The sequence below is a fragment of the Salminus brasiliensis genome, chromosome 1 (genome assembly GCF_030463535.1).
Source record: "Salminus brasiliensis chromosome 1, fSalBra1.hap2, whole genome shotgun sequence".
NCBI lineage: Eukaryota > Metazoa > Chordata > Actinopteri > Characiformes > Bryconidae > Salminus > Salminus brasiliensis.
In genome coordinates this window covers 58,378,157-58,398,503 of record NC_132878.1, presented here as the reverse complement: position 1 = coordinate 58,398,503, position 20,347 = coordinate 58,378,157, and the positions used below count along the sequence as shown (strand labels likewise).

General features: G+C 38.6%; 1 protein-coding gene across 3 annotated transcripts in view; it reads right to left on the bottom strand.

The window, feature by feature from the left end:
- The window catches only part of LOC140559725 (1-phosphatidylinositol 4,5-bisphosphate phosphodiesterase beta-4-like), an 80,264-nt gene that overhangs the window by 18,353 nt on the left and 41,564 nt on the right, over positions 1-20,347 (bottom strand). For 2 of the 3 annotated variants that reach the window (XM_072683326.1, XM_072683334.1), the window contains exons 7-25: positions 19,355-19,498; positions 15,957-16,036; positions 14,651-14,704; positions 14,401-14,482; positions 12,987-13,087; positions 12,501-12,558; positions 10,838-10,946; positions 9,545-9,755; positions 8,659-8,752; positions 8,280-8,359; positions 7,560-7,644; positions 7,218-7,308; positions 6,868-6,957; positions 5,433-5,530; positions 5,247-5,339; positions 4,775-4,925; positions 4,563-4,647; positions 3,198-3,322; positions 1,252-1,303 (exon numbers count right to left, since the gene is read on the bottom strand). In XM_072683326.1, the coding sequence (XP_072539427.1) occupies positions 1,252-1,303; positions 3,198-3,322; positions 4,563-4,647; positions 4,775-4,925; positions 5,247-5,339; positions 5,433-5,530; positions 6,868-6,957; positions 7,218-7,308; positions 7,560-7,644; positions 8,280-8,359; positions 8,659-8,752; positions 9,545-9,755; positions 10,838-10,946; positions 12,501-12,558; positions 12,987-13,087; positions 14,401-14,482; positions 14,651-14,704; positions 15,957-16,036; positions 19,355-19,498 (1,883 nt within the window). Of the gene's footprint in view, positions 1-1,251; positions 1,304-3,197; positions 3,323-4,562; positions 4,648-4,774; positions 4,926-5,246; positions 5,340-5,432; positions 5,531-6,867; positions 6,958-7,217; positions 7,309-7,559; positions 7,645-8,279; positions 8,360-8,658; positions 8,753-9,544; positions 9,756-10,837; positions 10,947-12,500; positions 12,559-12,986; positions 13,088-14,400; positions 14,483-14,650; positions 14,705-15,956; positions 16,037-19,354; positions 19,499-20,347 lie in introns of those variants that run through there. The other variant, XM_072683342.1, reaches the window with a different exon arrangement.

The following is a 20,347-nucleotide window of genomic DNA, read 5'->3' as shown; positions in this document are numbered from 1 at the left end:
TAGCCTAAGTGCTGCAGACAGAGTTTTAACACATACAACTTGGCACATTAAGTAATACATACGCTTCTTATGTGCTGATACAGTTACTGAGACACTCATTTTATCAGTCACTACAAGCAAACAATTAAGCAGAAAATGATCCCAACTCTATTTCTAATGCTGAATGCTGAGGGCTATTTTGTGCTTTAAATGGTTCATGGATTAATGATTTCAAAATGCATATTAAGCATTTAAAAACAAGTATATCATATGAGATACATATTTGAGTTTGAGACCACTGCAACAGCAGTGCCTTAAGTACTTAATTATATTAAATCATTATTGAATACTATACCATTAAGAAAGAAAAAAATAATAAATAATAATAAGAATAATAAATTACACAAATAGGAAAATAAAATCAGATACATCTTGTATATTCCCTGGTAAATTATTGGTGCACTACATATAGATTTCCACTATTAAGGCTGTAAGGTTGTAACTGTAAGTTACTTGAGAAAAACATTTAAAGGGTTAAGTTATTTTGTGTTCTATATGTTTTTAGTTTTTTTTAATGTTGTGAAAAGCTACGTATAACATATCATCAACAATTTGCAAAATGTTATCTGGCAATTCTGTCAATTATTTGATGGTTTGGGCCTTTACCATATTCAAAGTCAAGTACTAATACTAAGAGAAGAGCATATAGGAACAGAGCATTAATATAATTGTTGATCTTGCTGTTAAGGACAACTCTGAAAGCTGTTCAGAGTGGCAATCAAACCTAACATGTTTACAGTGGCATCAGACCGCTTTGTGCCTTTAAGGCAGGTGTTAATTATTTTTCTGATTAATTGTTCAGAAGAAGATTAATGACCTGAGCTTTTCCCATTACAAAAACCCACGAATCGTCAAACACAGGCACACACACACATAGCAATCAAGTTGACAGTGTCTACTTTGTAATGATGGGCCTCCACTCCTCTGCATTTTCCCAGTGCAGAGTGAAGTGGGGCCCAGTAGAACAGCACAGAGTACAACTCTGACACACACAGGGGGCTGTAATTCTCAGAGAGTTTATTCCCTCAGGCAAATTCTTTAGATGGGTGATCTCCATGCAGCGGACAGCCGTGTGTGTGTGTGTGGGCCGATATTTAGCGAGTGCTCATTTGTGCTAATGCAGATCGTGGATATGGGCCGCCCCTGGCTATGTCTAATGAGATGTGACACTTTAATTGATGAGTTTTGCCATGACGAGGCTTCCAAACTCACCCACATGCGCCGTTATACTCATACTTCCCCTGGTTCAGCTGCATGGCCAAGTCTGCAGACACACAAAGAAGAGAGTCTTAATGAGCTTTCTTATACTGGTTTTAATCCTTGTTCCTATTGGATAAGTTTCACCTGGGGAGGCACAGTAATTTAGGTGACTACTGATGAGAGTCATAATTCAATCCACTATGAATGTGCTATGTCTTTACAGGTAGTAATAGTAGAGTAAATTACCTTTCTATCTCCCTCAGTAACAGTAGTGTAGTTTAAGTCCACTGCCCAATAAAATAATATTAAAACCTGATAATAGACATGGATGCTGTTATCACTATTAAGTGTGCCGTATGTTGTAGTATAGATGCTGTATCTTGCACAAATCTAAATGTATTACAAATTACATTACAGAGCCCCCTCTGGTAAAGCAAACCCAGCTCAAATAGGGCTTTAGAGTAAAATTTACTTTCAATTAAACATAAACACAGTAGTCTTGCAGAATAATAAGACCTCATTGATCACTGGCTGCCGTTCTGCAACGGTAAATAGCTTTTCAGACACAAAAAAACACATGGAATATTGACTTAAAGCTCCCATTAAACTGTTCTTACTATTCAGAAAGGATAAGTCTTACACAGCTAAACACTGAGTAATGCAGTGACTACGTCTTGAATAGTATTGTGATCATGTGAATATGTTCGCCTGCTCTCTAAAGGTTAAACAGAGCCCTTTCAACCTCTCAATTTCTTCCGTGCACCCTTTCTTTCCCTCTCTCCTGCCAGTTCAGCACAGAGTAGCTTTGCAAGAGCCATATGTTCTAAGCCTTCCGCCGGGAGCCACAGGACAGCATCTGTTAAACAACATGCTCCTTTGTATATGAGTGTGTGTGGCCTTTGGACATGCTACAGACCAAATAGGCAAAGTGGGGACACTTTTGGCCTATTTGAACTGCCATCTTCATAGTTGCAGGGGAAACTTAAGGGTGGAAAAAACACTGACAAACAGTAATAAGTAATATGTAATAAAATTAGTAGTTTTTTTACCTGAAGATTAATTTTTTTTAGGATGATTGAAAATGTCACTGAAAATAAATGTTGAACAGGTTTTAGTTATCTTATTTTTATATATATATATATATTTGTATATTGCATGAATAGTCCCCCTAAGTTTAATGTACACATTTAGTGTATTAAAAAAAAGCATTCTAAGGCATAACAAAATAATCCAATCAATTGAGGTGTAATTTTACATTTCATCATGCACTGATTTGCTTCTTAAAGAATCAAATGAATCTGAGCTTTAGATCACTGAATGTAAAATGAGAAAGGTTTTCAGTACAAAATAAGAGCCTGTGTATTTGGTGAAACTTGGTGGGCCAGATTTCTAAAACTTGGCAGTGGCAGTTCTGTACCACGCAAAAAGTGCAACACAGTATTTAAGTCCTATTCATTGCTTTATTGAACATTCTCAGTATCTGTAACACTGTCTTTCTCAAGAGACTCAAGTTCACCTCAACGGTAGGTGCAATGCTGGCCATGATGCTCAATCCAAACAGCTCACAATTAGCCTCTTACTAAATCTGTGTATGCCAATCATGACCACACATGTTTGAAAACCTAAATAAATACAATCAAACCCATGATGACGTGGTTTACAAATCACTAAATGCACATGTAAATGCATGATACATAAGTTAAAGAGCCAAATTTCCCATAAACAGTAAATCAGGTCTGTGATAGTGACAGTGAGTTTTATGGATGTGGCCCAGTGGATTTGTTAACACGCTTCTCAAACACATACTGTACATGTGTCTCTGTATAGGATTACATTTACATCTACTGGGCATGCAGTACCCATATGTCTGAAACATGTTTGCATGTACATGTTCATTTCGTGCTTGTTTAGTGGTGGGGATGCCATGACTCCTGCGGTGCCCCGGGGCAGAGCTGTACCTGGGGTCTGGAAGTTCAGAGACACCATCTGGCAGCCAGCGTTCCAGAAGATCTGAGGCATGTAATTACTGGAGTCCACGCGGCCTCCTTTGGGGTAGATTCGGCTCATCTGCCGCTTGTTGTAGCTGTGCGTTGGCCGATGAGGAAAAGGCACACAGGGAGAGGCATGCAAATGGGCAGCATAGTTATTTATAACTTGTAACAGCAGGGGTCTAAGCTGCATTCCCAAGAGATGGACTTGCAGAGATGACGGAGCTACAGGAGTCACTTTAAAAAGAGCAAAGGCACTTACAGTTTTTAAAAGTGGGAATGAAATAGCCTATTTGACTTTCCTCAAAGGGAAAAAGGACTTGCTGGACTAAAGCAGCTCTTATGATGAAAAACTGATCATATAAATGGGTGCAATGCATCTCTCTATGTTGCTGTCCACCCTCTTTGTACCTAATTCCTTGCAGTTAGTTAAATTACAAAATGTGTAATACCAGATTTCACAACAGTGCCACCTCCTGGACAAAGCCTGTATATGCCTTTTTTTTAATACTGCAGCTTAAAAAGTGAAGCTGTTCTGAAATGCTGCTAGTCAAATGTTACTTACTGTTTATCTAAACACCTAGTCTTTAAAAGCAGATATGTACAGAGATACTGAAATCATATCAGAATGGGCAGATAATCCATTAGTATAGATAATATAGACAAATGTTAGAACTTGGTAGTTATTGCACTGAAGAAGAGCTTTTGGCAATGATGCACTAAAATATCTGCATTTTAAAAACTGTACTGCATCTGTAATCCGGTTAAAAATACACAAATACCTATTATGGTATTATAGCAGTATTATAGTAGTGTCAAAGGTTATCACTGTGCTGCAATAAGAATTTGGTCATCTAAGCTGTTAAAGGTTACTGAAGTGTTACTAAACATCCGCCTTAAAAATGATTTAATGATTCAGGTTTACTTTTATTCAGTAATCATTGTTCACATTATAACATCTTATTTTAGTCATTTTATATGTATTTCACTCACTTACATTTAGCAGGCTGAAAATACATACAAAGAGCCACCATTACTATTTAGCAGAAAACTACTAATAGCATTTGGTGCCTGGCACCTTGTTTACAGTATTTGTCATGTTTCATTAATATTTCTAATTTTCCAGTTTTTTGTAGTGTGAATCCAGGTAGATGTAGCTTCCAATTTCTACTTTTTATAAATGTTTATGAATCAGTACTGTTATGTACCTGAACAATTAGATTTTGGCATCGGCCCACAATTCCAATATTAGTTCATCCCTATTTAAATGCATAACATTATTAGAAATATCATGATATAGTATTAATCATTCTGTCCCTCAATGCAAAAGGATACTTTACAAACTCAATGGCGTTGGTTTTCAGGTAGCCTAAGCCAACAGACTCGTTGAAGGAGGACATGTTGTGATGGATATTTTTTTCTGGAAAGGAACCAAAAGCAGAAGAAAAAAATATAAACTTTTTGAGCAATCATCATGTTACCAGACTAAAAACAAACTAATCAGTATCAAATCTAAAGGTCGTTGCTTCATTAGCTTTGAACTATACCTTCTGCAATATCAAAGCTCTGGAACTTGACTGGTTGGGCATAGTTGACCATGGCAGAGAGGTAAGGGTGGATGTTGGTGGTGGCTCCTTCATACTTATATGAGGCAATCAGTTGTTGCTCAGCATCTGCATCTTCTGGTGCGTCCCCGCCCTAAAGCAGAAGACCAAAACAACAGCTCAGCTATTTTACCATAACAAGTAGTTCCAAGCAGCCAACAAGAGTTCAGCAAATGTTTTACTTTTTCAATTCTGCTGGAAAAACATCCCAGATGGCTCATAATGCAGATGCTCAGATTGTGTAAAGCTGGGTAAAGGCTCTTTAAAATCGGAGACTACTTTGAAAAATGGCAAAAATAAGCTAAATGTTACATAGACCAATAATTATGTCTATTTAGGTATTCGCTCTGTTTATGGAGGAATCCACCTAGAAGCTAAATCATTCCTTATTAGTGAAAAGGCTGAAATACTGGACCTTTTTTTTGTTATCAAGATCCGAAGCCTCTGAAACATCAGTTGCATCTGCTTCTGTAGCCTCAGAAATCTCTGTGATCTCGTCATCAGGAATCTAAAGGGAGGACGTCAGAAGCAAAGACAGCATTCAAATACGTTATATTAGCACAGCTGAGCTATGATAGGGTGGTGATATTGAGAAACAGACCTTCTCTTTCTTGATGCTGTTTTCCTGTGTGTCTTGTTCACTGGGCTCCTCTGACGCGTTGCGGGTTTTTGTGTCCGAGTTGGCTTCCTTGCCATCAGCTGTTCAACAAGCAAAGCACCCACGTTGAACATTAGTCTCATCATTATTGGCTTTAAAATGATCTACATGATTAGAACAGTAGACAAGTAGAACCATATTAGAATAACTGAGCCAATAGCACTCTGGGGGATTCTGGGCTAACTCTCAGGCCCTAGCTTATTAATGCATTTGTTTCCAGGTATGGACAGCACAGGTTGGGGTTGGGTGCAGGTTTTCAGTTAGGTTTCCATTATATAGGGCTGTTAATTCCTATATGTTCTTTTAAACTAATACATGCCATTAAAGCACATATCGCTGTTTATTGACAGGTCTCTTTTTGCAGGGTAAAAATGTGGGATGCAGTGATTGGTATTGTTGGCCACTATCGATATAAATTATCGCATAAATCACAAATATATTTTAATGAAGTGGGCCAGTAGCACATAAACTCCTCCAAGGTACAATAAATAGCACTTAATAATGAAATAAATCTGGAAATGTAATACATTTTAACATTCAAAATTTTAATTTTAGCATTTAACTTTATAATGGAATAACTTGCTTAATGATACACTTATAATAATACTTGTACTAATACTACTTATAATAATACTAATAATACAGGGTCATTTGTTGTAACTGGAATATTAATGTGACACCATTTTTTGTAAATAATGTAATACCTTACGTCATTATTGAGAATCAAAAATCTACATTTTACAATCGAGCACCTGTTATTCCTTTACCTACGATTCAATTAAATTTAGTTACATTTCTGAACACATTAAGTGCACAATTTCATCAGATTTTCTTTAAACAATATTAAGTGCAACCATCATCAAGTATCGTTTTGTATTTTACTACAAACTTTTTTAAGACTCCATATATCATGGTGCCAGTGCTGAGAGTGTAAAGGTTAGCATGTTCTTCCTCTGGGTCTTATGAAGCAAGACACATCTTTTTAAACCACTGCTAATGCAACATCGCTGGACAGCTGAACACACTTTGAGGAGAACACTGCCAGTTCCGTTATCATCACACACACACACACACACACACACACACACACACACAATCTGGTTAGCATGGTGTTGGGCAAAAGAGGCCAATTATGCTCTCCCGGCCACGGATGGCTGTGGCTTCCTACGGATGGAACTGGTGATCTCCCAATGATAGAGTCAGTTTAATTATATGTTTTCTAAGAGATTGTGAGCATAAAGATAAAGCACAGAAAAATAAATACTGATGAAATATATACAGATACAAGCTAAGGTGTGTATAGCTGGACCATTAATGTACTACTTCACTCTAATTGTGTGATTCAGAGATTGACAGGTAAATTAAAGAAGCAGCTGACCGTTATCCATGTCTTCTTCATTCTCATCCTCTCCTGCTTGTACACTCATCTCTCCCGCCTCCATGTGTCTTTTAAATGACTCCAGCTGCTCTGCTCACAAATACACACACACCAAACAACAAGGTCAATCAACAAGCAAAAACACTTTCTTGTTACTGGCAATAACATTAATACACACATATGCTAGGTTACCAAACGTGGGAGTAGTTTCACTAGACACATCTTGTAAGTGATTCAAGTGTGTCCAAGAGCACAGATGAACAGAGGATTTAGCCAAAACGCCAGAGCTACAAATGCAATCAGAAGGGAAGCGTCAAAAACTCAAGTTCAAAGAGTGCAGTGGTACGTACTCTGCTCAACCTCAGGTTTTAAGCGTTTGTTTTTTATGAGGATTTTCCTTTTCAGGTCATTTGGTGAAGGGAGGGGGCGGCCAGACTCAATCTAAGAAGAAAACGTAAAAAAAAGGACACATTTTAACATGGACATGACATGATCTTACCCTGTCGTGTTCTGACAGACAGGTTTTATCATTTTACAACACAGTACAATAGGTTGACAGAGACACACTGTAGCAAATGATCTGACATGATGCCATAACTAAACACTCTATAACACACTACACACTCTTCTCTGATATAAACCTGGTCTTGGGTAAATACAGTGTGTGAAGGCTGAGTTAGAACACCACGTACTGGGAAGCCCTCCAGTGGCTGTTTGAGTAACAGCTCTCCAAAAATGTCCTCACAGTACTTAGCCATCTTATACTGCTGAGGTTTACTGAAACAACAGGACATATATAATCAAAATCAGCACAAAAAAGGTACAGAAATTCAGTCACACTCTTCATTTCTAACATAACGTGAATCTGACAGTTATTATTTACATTGTAAACAAATTTCACGATGAATGCTCCAAAATGACTAGGGATAAATCTCTTCACATTGACTTCCAGGTTTTTTTTCTCCTGTAAAGGTTACATTTTGGAGATAAAAGGTTGACAGCATGACATAAACAATCCAGTCTTAAAAAGAATGGTGCTGTGAATGGTTCTTTGAGGGACTACTTGTTCCTCTAGGATACCCTGAAGAACCATTTCTGTAACAGAGATGTATAAGTGTGAAGGAGCTTTATGTTGGTAAAGAAAATGTACATTAAGTGAAGGTTGCCTTCAAAAGCCATTAAAAGGTTCTTCACATTCACACATTTCTATTACAATCTTAAGGGAGCACACTTTTTATGGGTCTATCACACATCTTTAGGGATCCAAATGTGGTCAAGAAATGCTTCCAATAATAGCCAGCCTTTACAGAATGTGAAGACTGTGAAACAAAAACAGTGTGTCTTGATCATATCAAAAAAGAAAAGAAAAGAGAGTTTATTTATTCTGGCTGCAGACGCTGAGCTGAGCTTACCTGCAGTGGTTTTCAAAAGACAGAACAACAGGATATTCCGACGTCACAAAAGCTGTCTCTTTAATAGCTTGAATTACATCCTGTAAATACACACAAAGACAAGCAGTGGATTAATTATCCAATTTTTCATTATCCTTTATTTATTTAGGCAGAATGTGATTATTCCATGCCCTGATGGAACTGGGTTTTAATAGACAATAAGAAATCTGATGCTGTACAACAGTATACAGTTACTCAGTACAGTACATTTTTTGTGACAATTAAAGTAGATCTGAAAGTGATAGACTTCTGGTTCAAACTGTGGAGAAGGTCAAATATAGCAATGCTTGTTTGTATGTGAGGTGTGGAGTGTGAGAGTGCAGTGTGTGTGTGTGCTCACTTTGAAGAGAATATCGGTGCACATGGCCTTCCCATGAGTAATTATTGGCTCCTGGTCCTCACCCTTTCCATCCCAACAGTCCAGCTCCACGCACCTGAACACACACACACACACACACACACACATATATATGTAACATAACATATGCATAAATCTGTAATGTGTACACTCTTTACCATGATCACAACTTCCATTCTTTCCAGGATACTCACTTTCAGTTTCAGTTCTAACTGAAGGAGATTCTTACACACCTCCAAAGTGCAGTTTTAGTAGCTGGAGCAAGTTTTGCTTTTCATCATCCAAGTAATTCTAAACACATTCACTGATGTTGAGGTATGGACACTGCGGTGGCCAGTCACATTTACTGAGAACAGCAGCAGTTTGAGCGGTTTAATTTGATTAAATAGTCTTTGTTTTTTTGTCTTTTTGCTTTTCTCAGTAAGAGCTTCTTGGTCAGCTTCATCCTTTCCAACCCTTAGTTGAGTCATCTTACAGTGGGAGGATGGACTTTGGAATTTGTTCAGATCTGCAGCGAGAGCTTCTCGCTCTCTAAGATGAAAGCTTTAAGTGTATTTAATGGGGCCATTTTTGGTCTGCCAGGTCTTGCACAGTTGTTAGTAGTCCCATTTTCTTCTGTATTCGTTAATCTTTCTTTTTAATCTCAAGCTCAGAAAAACAGTTCTTTTCCCTAATCTACTGGAAAATCTTGTACTTTTTAATAGTAATCTCTGACTGTGCACAGTGTGTATGTATATAGTGTGCATATTAAAATTAAAATGAGTGTGTATTTCGGATCATAAATTGCCTGCTGTGTTCTTTCCTCATTCAGTTCCACCGCTTCAGTTTTTACAGTCTTATGGTATGAAAAACACAACAGCGTTTTTACCTGCATCCAGACAGCAGCACCTGCCGATACATTTCCACAGAGGATTTCCCCCCAAACTGTCGGCCGGTCAGGTATGTGTTGTGTGAGGAGCTGATGAAGTAGTGAGCCAGAGGCTGATCCATATCCTGGCACAGGTCCAGGCGGTCCAGAAACACAGGTGCATTTTCATCTGACATCAGGTACCGGCAGAAACCATCACTGGACATGCGGCCTGCACCAGGGGAAAAGGAAAACTACTGTTACTGAGGCCCTGTGTGCTTACTGTTTGTTTTCAGGAAAAGAACCATAAGATCCCATCAAAAAGAGCTTGCTCACAAATAGCACCAATACACACATACACATACTTTAATACATAATCTAGTGTTTTTCTTCCCCCCCAAATAACTAATTTAAGTTCATATTCACTAGCTACATTAGCTTTTGAATTTTTAAAATAATTCAGGTGTCAAAGTGACTAATTTGGGGGTTGATTTGATGTGAAAACTGACTCGAAGACACAAAACAATAGTCATGATAGGAATAAAAGGTTGTGATATCTAATGTGTAATGTTACAATGTATTGACTGTACATCTCAATCCATGACTGCATTTATAAAATGAGGGTTTTGAACCTGATTTTAAAACGATCATAAAACAATGTCTCAGGCATCCTAAAATTCAGCTTTCTGTGATGTAGCTTTTAAAAAGTTATTAAACCCTTCAGACGCCTGGTTCCTACTCATACTATCGTGAACAATTATGACTCTGTTCGTTTCTCTAGAATCGAACGTTTGAAATCAAACCCCCCCGAATGACTTTTGTTTACATCTGAACCATTCAGTAACACTACACTGCTTGAGAAATGGAAGGAATTCACATTTAATCTCTGAAATACCTCAGAACTACCAGTGGTTCCTGTTTTATCCCCTACTGTTAAAACTTTATTACAAAGACAGTTTGCTTTGCTTTGCATATAGTTACCAATTGGTAATTCCCAAGGTGTAATTAACGTCACAGGGCATAAGGAGTTAAGACTAGAAAACAGGGTACAGCTTGTATTACTATAGTTCTGCCACAAGATGGCAGCATATTATCACTAAAACTAATCAGTGAGTGACACTGCATCACCATGTCTGTGAGGCCATATTTTCCTCCATTGCCTCTTTATATATATATATATATATATATATATATATATATATATATATATATATATATATATATATATAGTAATTAAGATAAGTGGAAAGTTGAGCAAGTTTGATGGACCATTCCTTCAAATCGTCTGAGTGCAGCTCTCTCAAAGGGTTTCACCTTTCTTCTTCAGGTCCTCGTCTCTCTCGTACTTCTCGATGATCTGCATGACTCGTTTGGGGTCGTAGAAGGGGAAAAGGATCTCATTCAGTCTGGGATCCCGCTGATTCTACACACACACGCGCGCGCACGCACACATACACAGCATACTCTTATTAGCGTGGCTCTCTCAAGCATGAACTCAAAGACAGAACATCATCATCACCTGCCTTCACGAATCATTTAGCACATCTATCACCTTATGAAGGTACAGCATGAACGGCATCAATATTCTACATCTAAGTGAAGAGCTGCATTTGTTAGCTGTTTTCTACACCAAACCGCCAGGCGAGGTGGACTTGCCGATGCACAGAGAGACAGCTAGCTGGGAGGTGTTCAATAGGAGAAAGCAAACCCAATACTTCAAGCCAAAATCGAAAGAACACAATTTACAGACGGTGTTTGGTGTCCAAAGTTAGCTGCTTCTTGTTAATTGTGTACTAGATCTAGTCAGTAACAGGAGTTTCCATGCCAATTTCATCACAGATTTGCCTCAAACTATCAAATAATTGTCAGAGAATTGTAAGCTTTTAAAACTGGTTTGCTTATTGAATAACATTTTGCATATAGGACTTATTTTGTATCACATTTGATACATCAGGAATGTATTGCTTATAAAAGTGTTTTTTTTAAACAGAAAAAAGCATAGCCCCTTATGCTCTTTATATTTAGTCATTTCAAACTTAGAAAGCTGTATGTCATTTTCTGCTGTATGCAGTACACAGATAATCCACCAGGGAGCAGAAAATATGCATATTTTTTTAATACAATATATTTTTTGTTTATTTAATAAAAAAAAATACATTCATTCATTGCTCATTTATTTATTTAAAACAGATTTTGTTATTATTTACATATTATTAAATATCTGTTTTAGATAATACGTAAAGTTTATGCACTGTAATATGTATCAAGCATGATACAAAAATGTTATAACATTTGGTAAGCATGGACAAAAATGGACGGTACATCTGAAAAATAGCAACATCCATCTTAATACTTGAATTTGATTTGCACTTTTATGCATTTTTATAGATCCCAGTAGTGTCAAGTGTGAGACAAGTGTGTGATGGCAAACAATTTGCTAATCCATTACACATTACCTACATTAGCCTCAAAACTAAAGAAGCAAACTTGGGACACTGAACACGTCATGGCTGATCAGCTGCATTTAGGTTAAGGGGTAGTGTGAACATGGGATTTCTGGCCAGTCTACAACTATTAACACAGACAGTGAATGGACAGGATGGCAGGAAAGTGAGATGGCGCTGCTCAGAGACTGCTGGAGCAAAGTCGACACACACTGCCAGTGACCCGTATCTAGGATAACTCATTTCAGCCACACTCAGGGGTAAAAGGACTAGTGCATGTGCAGTGACACGAACACCCGCGCGGAAGCACATGCGCACACGGCCAGAGCGTAAGCAAACACACATGCACACAACACAAGAGAGGCAAGGCAGCATCTGGAACAATGGACCAGCACGGCCTTAGCGGTAGCCATGGTTACATAAGACAGGACAACGGGATTGGCTGGGAGGTAATGAAGGCGCGGGGCATGCAGGCGCAGTGGAAGCTGGGTAAGCAGTCACACAGAGAAGTTAATGAATGATAAAGAGCTTACTTCATTCAGAAAGCTGACTAACTGGTCTACAGTTAAATAATCAGTTTTGTCCCCATTGCTGCAAAGAAATTAATTAGGAGAAATTTGTTACATTAAAACGAACAAAAATAATTAATGCTAAAGAATGAAGAGCGGATTAGACATTACAAAGCACCTCCTAGTACACAAACTGTAGCTTTCAAGAGCGCTAACATGTTCTTGAACCTCTTTTTGTCAATGTTAGTCGAAACATTAAAGGTTAATGTTGAACAGTTGAAGCAGGTTAGGTTCCTTCAAGGGAGTTAGCATAGGCGTTTAATGCTAAATACAGAGATCTGCAATTAGATTTCAACCTCGCAAGCATCAATATAAGCTGATGTTTAAAGCCTAAAATAAGACTACTGACTAATGTGTAACACCACCGTAATGCATCACAGAGCAGGAAAGAAGTCTACACAAATTAGAGCAAAGTGCTCCGCTTTCCTCAAGCTTTGGGCTTGGACGTACATCTTTTTGAAGAGTTCTTCGATATCCGTGCGTGGGCATATTTTCTGAGTGAGGGCGTAGAAGACATCGAAGGTAAACATGGAATGATCAATTTCGTCATTCTGGGGGAAAGAAAACATCAAAATTACATGAGATCTCTTCCCCATCCATCACTACTTAAACTATAGGAGTGTTGAATAATCTAGTGGCTAATAGATTCAAATGTTTACATTATTCACACATAAATAAGATAATCTGCTGTCATGCAAAAATCTTGTTTCTTCCTTTTTCACGATGACTCAGAATAAAATATTTTACATCGACTTCCATTGAAAGTTATTTTTGGAGACACAAGGTTTTTGCATGATGCAATATAGTTTTTACTCGAAGAAAGACAACTGAAAGAAGAAACTGTCTGATGTAATAGTGCTGAGCAATACACACCCCATACTGGTTTATCGTGATACTAACATGGCAGTGTGATTTGATTTTCCATGTTAAAAGGTATCACTACCCCTATAAATACAGGATACAGTTAACCAACAGTAAAGTGTATTGTGATCATTTACTGCTTCAGATGGGAAGAACAGTTACAATAATACTAATAGTAATAAAAGAAAGTAAACTTTTGTATTGGTTTACAACCAGAATTGGCCAAGATGTCTGGAAGCGGACAATTGTTTTGCTCCAAACATGCAATTAACAATCAGCCAAGTTATGTAAGATAGAGCTGGAGCTCTTTATTTGATTTCATGTTATTAATGTCATGTTATTATTTCTTCCACTAAAGAGCAAATTAGATTATTTAAATTGTGACACTGCTCACAAAAACTCCCATTTTGGATCATATGTCTACTATTTAGTTATACAATGAACAGTACAGTGTGTAAATCCACAGGTCTATGAACTTCAGTTTTGACACAAGTGCATGTCAATGGCTGTAACAGCATATTCTCTCCTATGTGGTTATACATATGTTACATATTGTGTTTATATGACCTGCTGCTTTTTACTTGCTACAGCTGTTGATGTTAAGATTACAGTCATGTAATTACATTAGTCAAAACTGAGGATTATCCATGTGTTTTTATATACTATGATACATCTGTAACAGTGAGTGCACCACTAGTATTCACATTGCTATTACAAGGATTGTTAATGTGTAATTACACTTCCAAGGCACACTTAAGTACAAAGTGACCAATATATCATGTTTTTCATATATATATATATATATATATATATATATATATATATATATATATATATATATATATATATATATATATATATATATATGGAGAGAGATATTATATATAAGACTATACAGTGTGAGCTTTGGTTATATATAGAAGCTAATAAAAATTGGAATCAGCCATGAATAAATATGATTGTCATTTCAGTGCATCACTTCTGAAGCAGGGAGTCCTCTCACCTTCCCACTGGGCAGGCCGAGCTCTTTAAGGGCCTGAAATATCCCCTTCTCTGTTTTGCCCGAGCCAAAAGTCCTTGTGATGCTGCAGCGAAGAACAGGAACACGTGTTCCATCAGATCATCTTTAATACAGACCTGCTTCATTCAATTTGTCCAATAATTTCAGTGACCCCACTAAAGCTCTTATGACACAAGATCAGCGGAGCTGAACAAGCCGGCCCAGAACGAACAGATGTCTGTGTAGAACTTACCCTCTGACTGGGATTTTTCCATTGACATTGGTCAGAAAGGACAGTCTCATCCAACTGAAAAAAAAAGGTTGGAAACAAAAGTGTCACAGTTCAGTTGGCATGTCTTGTATCTCCTGTGCATTTAGGTTGTCATCCGAAACCTAAAAGCTTTCATTATGCCCTGCTATATGACTAACAAAGAAATAATGGTTTTCACATTTGTCATCTTTTAGAGCAGGAGATCTGATTAGAGTGTGTCTGGAGGCTGAGGACAGCTGGCCTGCCTTTCCAGCACAGCCGTAAAAAGGTCAAGAATACATTTCTATCCAGGACTATGTTACTAGATTGCGGGTTGAAGCCATTACTTGAGGTAGATGCTACACCCTAGACAGAAGAGGACGATTATTTTTGTGCAGTTCAAGCTTATTTATTATAAAAATAATGTGCAAATGAAAGGTGAACTTTAAGCTGCTCATAGTGCACACTTGTTAAATGTTAATAGAGGTGAAGGAGCAAACAGAAGTGGCCAAAAGAATGCAGTCTGAGTAGGAGAGATATATTTAATGAGATTTTTTTTTATTCCGCATAAATATAAAACGGGTAAACATTGACTTAACTGGCTCGCACTGAATAATTCCTGTAGAGCGCAGCACAAATGAACTTCAGTAGAGCTTGAGGGGGAGGGTTGTATGCTTACACTAGACAGAGAGTTGCCAAATTTCTGCTGTCTCTATCTAATCTTCACACATGTGTAAAGTGAAAAGACATAATTGTCTGCGTAAAAGTGTAACAAATTCAATACTGTATCAAAAATCTAACATCCCTATGTCTCTTCTGAGAGTGGAGTTAAGTGCCAAAACTAGGCATCTAGGTGCATCCTATCACAGTAAAGTAGGGCTACACCGATACGAATCCTTGGGCAAGACTCCTAACACGACATTCACCTACTTTTGTAACATGATTTCGAACTGGGTCTGAGACTAAATCTGGACAATCTGGGGGACACATGAAGACCTGTTTGAAAACAACTGAGTTATATATTGGATGCATTTTTTTGGTTTCCTAAAGAACCATGCTTGGAACAGTGATGGAAAGAAATGGATAGAAATGTATTCTTGAATGTGAAGAACCTTTAGTTGGTCATTTAGAACCTTTAGGTTCTTTTCATAGTTCTCTATGCAATCAAGTGCTTCAACTAAGGGATCGCTCAAACAACCTTTTGTAAGGCCTACGTATGATCTGTGATCTTTCAGAAACACTGTACATGCTGTACTGTGTCAACATTTCTACAACCTGAGCATGGACTTGGCCATAAGTGCCTACTTACTGCTTCTTCAGGCAGGTCATCGGACACACGTTGTTTGCCTTGAAGTTGTGAATGACCGCTTTCAACCCCTCCATCCATTTCTGTGAGCAAGCCAAAACAAGCACAAATTAGACAAGACAGCTGCCGATGAGGTAAACACCGCTAAGCGGCCGCCCGGTGAACAAAAAAAACAAAACAAACACCGCAAAGGGGGATATTCTGTGAGGAAGAGGGGAAAGAAAATAAACTCGGACCATGGGGGTGGTGTTGATGTTTACAGAAGGCGTCCACAGGCAGAGCTTGTGGCGGTGTTGTGTGTGAAGGACAGCTGAATGTCCTTGAAAAAGGTGCATGCCTCTGGAGCAGCACAGTAACTAACAAACAGTGTTTTTTTTAAACCACTGGAAAACAAGTGATGATGTGGTTAATGTGTTCCTCCAAATAACAGTGCTGTTCAATACTGCATAATATGCAACACTGAACGGCACTTGCTCTCCTAACACAATGACTGTACAAGGATGTGACGAGTGACACATCATACTTGACTGTATTATTTATGATGACTAATAAGTCGTATTGTTTTCAGTAGAGATGAGCTTTCACTGTTCTTAACAACCCACTTTTGACCCCAGGATATGTATGGTTTTTATGCAGCTTGGCACTATTATTGCCCCTCGAAATGTGACATGTCACATGACATTTCATGTAACTGGCCATAAACAACAGAGCTGTCATTCTGATAATGTATAATTCATCGATTGCAAGTTAGGTATACATCTGTCAGTCTATTCCCAGATAAGTCTTTTCCAGCATCCACCAGATGGCGCCGCACCTTGGACGCGAATCCCGTTGGACATCAATCGGTGGGCTATAAGCAGAGTGGGATTACACTGAATGAGGTATTCCTCCTGTGTGAGCTGTGCTAACCCTGGGCTGCGTTTCGTAAAAGCCCCTCTCTGTGCTCACACACTGCCTGTGGCGCTGCGCCAGGCATGTCAGTGTAAGCCTCTGGCTGGTGCTGCACACTGACTCTGCAGCCAGAGAACAATATATGTGCAAACAGAACAAACAAAAAGGCCCTGCCAGAGTCCTTCCAGTCAGCTAATGTGCATGGGTCTGTTTGTGTGTATTATGTGAACTACAGTCCACAAAATATGGAAGGAAGCTGGGGCATACTAAAAGTCTGGCTGGAAAAAATGCAATAGAAAGTCACTGCTAGGACATTTACATTATGTGCAGACACAGGGTTTCAAATGACGGAAAACAAAGTCTACCTATAAATGAAATGTATATTATATTAGTGTGTGTATATATATATATATATATATATGTATGAAAATTGAAAAAGTTAAATTTCAAAATAAGTAAAAGCAAGTAGTGCAAGTAGTGATTAATCATTTAGCTTAAACTAATGCCCCCACCCACACCCCACTACCCCCAAACATACTCTTTACATACGTTGTTCTCTTTAATGTGTTAAATGGCCAAACATGAACACCAACCACCTTACAGTGAGGAAAAACACCCTGCGACTTTGCAAGTTCTACCACTTAGAAATCATGAAGGGGTCTGATATTTTCATCTTAGGTGCATGTCCACTGTGAGAGTCAAAAAAAAAATCCGGAAATCACAATGTATGATTTTTTAATAATTTATTTGTGTGTTACTGCTGCAAATAAGTATTTGAACACCTGCCAATAAAGACACCTGTCCACCCCACACAATCAGTAAGACTCCAACTACTAACATGGCTAAGACCAAAGAGCTGTCCAAAGACACCAGAGACAAAATTGTTGACCTCCACAAGGCTGGAAAGGGCTACAGGGCAATTGCCAAGCAGCGTGGTGAAAAAAGATCAACTGTTGGAGCAATTATTAGAAACTGTCAATCTTCCTCGGACTGGGGCTCCATGCAAGATCTCACCTCGTGGCGTATCAATAATCAAAGGTGAGGAATCAGCCCAGAACTACACAGGAGGAGCTGGTCAATGACCTAAAGAGAGCTGGCACCACTGTTTCCAAGGTTACTGTGGGTAATACACTAAGACGTCATAGTTTAAAGTCATGCATGGCACGGAAGGTTCCCCTGCTTAAATCAGCACACATCCAGGCCCGTCTTAAGTTTGCCCATGACCATTTGGATGATCCAGAGGAGTCATGGGAGAAAGTTCTGTGGTCAGATGAGACCAAAATAGAACTTTTTGGTATTAATTCCACTCGACGTGTTTGGAGGACGAAGAATGATGAGTACCATCCCAAAAACACCATCCCTACTGTGAAGCATGGGGGTGGAAGCATCATGCTTTGAGGGTGTTTACTGCACATGGGACAGGACAACTGCACTGTATTAAGAAGAGGATGACCGGGGCCATGTATTGTGAGATTTTGGGGAACAACCTCCTTCCCTCAGTAAGAGCACTGAAGATGGGTCGTGGCTGGGTCTTTCAACATGACAATGACCCAAAGCACACAGCCAGGATAACCATGGAGTGGCTCCGTAAGAAGCATATCAAGGTTCTTGAGTGGCCTAGCCAGTCTCCAGACCTAAACCCTATAGAAAATCTTTGGAGGGAGCTCAAACTCTGTGTTTTTCAGCAACAGCCCAGAAACCTGGCTGATCTGGAGAAGATCTGTGTGGAGGAATGGGCCAAAATCCCTGCTGCAGTGTGTGCAAATCTGGTGAAAAACTACAGGAAACATTTGACCTCTGTAATTGCAAACAAAGGCTACTGTACCAAATATTAACATTGATTTTCACAGGTGTTCAAATACTTATTTGCAGCAGTAACACACAAATAAATTATTAAAAAATCATACATTGTGATTACCAGATTTTTTTTTAGATTATGTCTCTCACAGTGGACATGCACCTAAGATGAAAATTTCAGACCCCTCCATGATTTCTAAGTGGGAGAACTTGCAAAGTCGCAGGGTGTTCAAATACTTATTTTCCTCACTGTATATGTAGTCTTATCTTCTTGTTTACAACAGCTAAAATGATTATTTATTCAGTTAATCAAACTTTTGAACATACGAATGCTAGAATAAAATGTATAAATACATTTAAAATGTATAAATAAATATAAAATAAATATATACATTTCACTCTTTGCTATTGGTGTTTTGTTATATATGGATATTACTGCTTCGAAACTTGTGTTCTGTATTGTGTGTTAGCGAGGAGTGGGCTCCTTCAGGGGCTAGTCTGATTCAAGTGCTGATTATCTATGCAGAGCATCTACTTAGACATTCAGGCACAGACTGAACTCAGCATCAACTTGCAGCATGAAAGGCAGCAGTTACATTAGCACTGTTTTATTACTTAGTCTAACACTCCTAAATCTCCCTCTGTTTACACATCTGTCATTGCTGGCTAGTCAAAGACGAGATTTCCTTAAAGATTTAATGTGGTAACGTTACCTTGGCGGTGTCGGCATTGTCGGCCACCATGTACATGAAGCTGAGGTTGACCAGGTCAGGGCCGCTGCACATGCAGATGATGCAGCCCTCTAGATCTGCCTCGTTTTTCCCCGCCGCCTCCAGAGACGCTAGGATCTTTGGGTCCTGAGCCGCCCAAGAGAGATAAAAATAGATAAAGGAACATACACACACAAAGAGAGAGATGAGATGTTTGAACAGTTCAGCACAATGCCCACAGACGTCATCTGCCCACAGATAAAAGCGGAGTCTCACGATTTTGTTTTTTATTCATTGCACACCTCTCTTGAGAGCTCTAAAAGTACCTTGTGATGACCTCGAGTTCAAATGCAATAAAGCTCATAAGCCCTCCTTCACGCCCATCTTTACTGTGCCAGACCATGTTGCCTCTCAGACTTTTATCTCTCTAACAACATGCCACAGGTCATTACTTAAGCAAAAAGATTTAGGCTTGCATTTTACTCTTGCAGTGTTCATCTCTGACCAGCTAGGTCTTACAGGAACTTGGAACTGGAACTCTTTAAATTTTTAATCAGAGTGTGCTGATAGAGCAGGACAATCACCAAATCCCATCCCTGCTCTATGTAGGCAAAAACTCATAACTACAGTAATTCAGAGTAACTGACAGTAAGTGATGAACAATGAGACTTGGGTTCCTGAGTTCGAAGGGGTTTACCCTGAGAAATGTGCTGTGCACTTTTTTTAAATGAGCAGATTTAGCATCATTTGCATCACACTGCTGAATGCCAGGAATGTAGACAAATATTCAAGTTTTCAAAACTTACTATTCACTCCCTACTCAATACCCACACGTGCCAACTAAGCTGTAAAAACTCATTAATACAGCGCTACAGTATATTAGCTTATTTGAGCACCTCAACCACTCACACATACTAAAGTTATAAAGGGTGTTTTAGCCCAGACTGTTTTCTGAAAGAATCACAATGCAGGATAGCCAATCAGAACAGAGGCCAC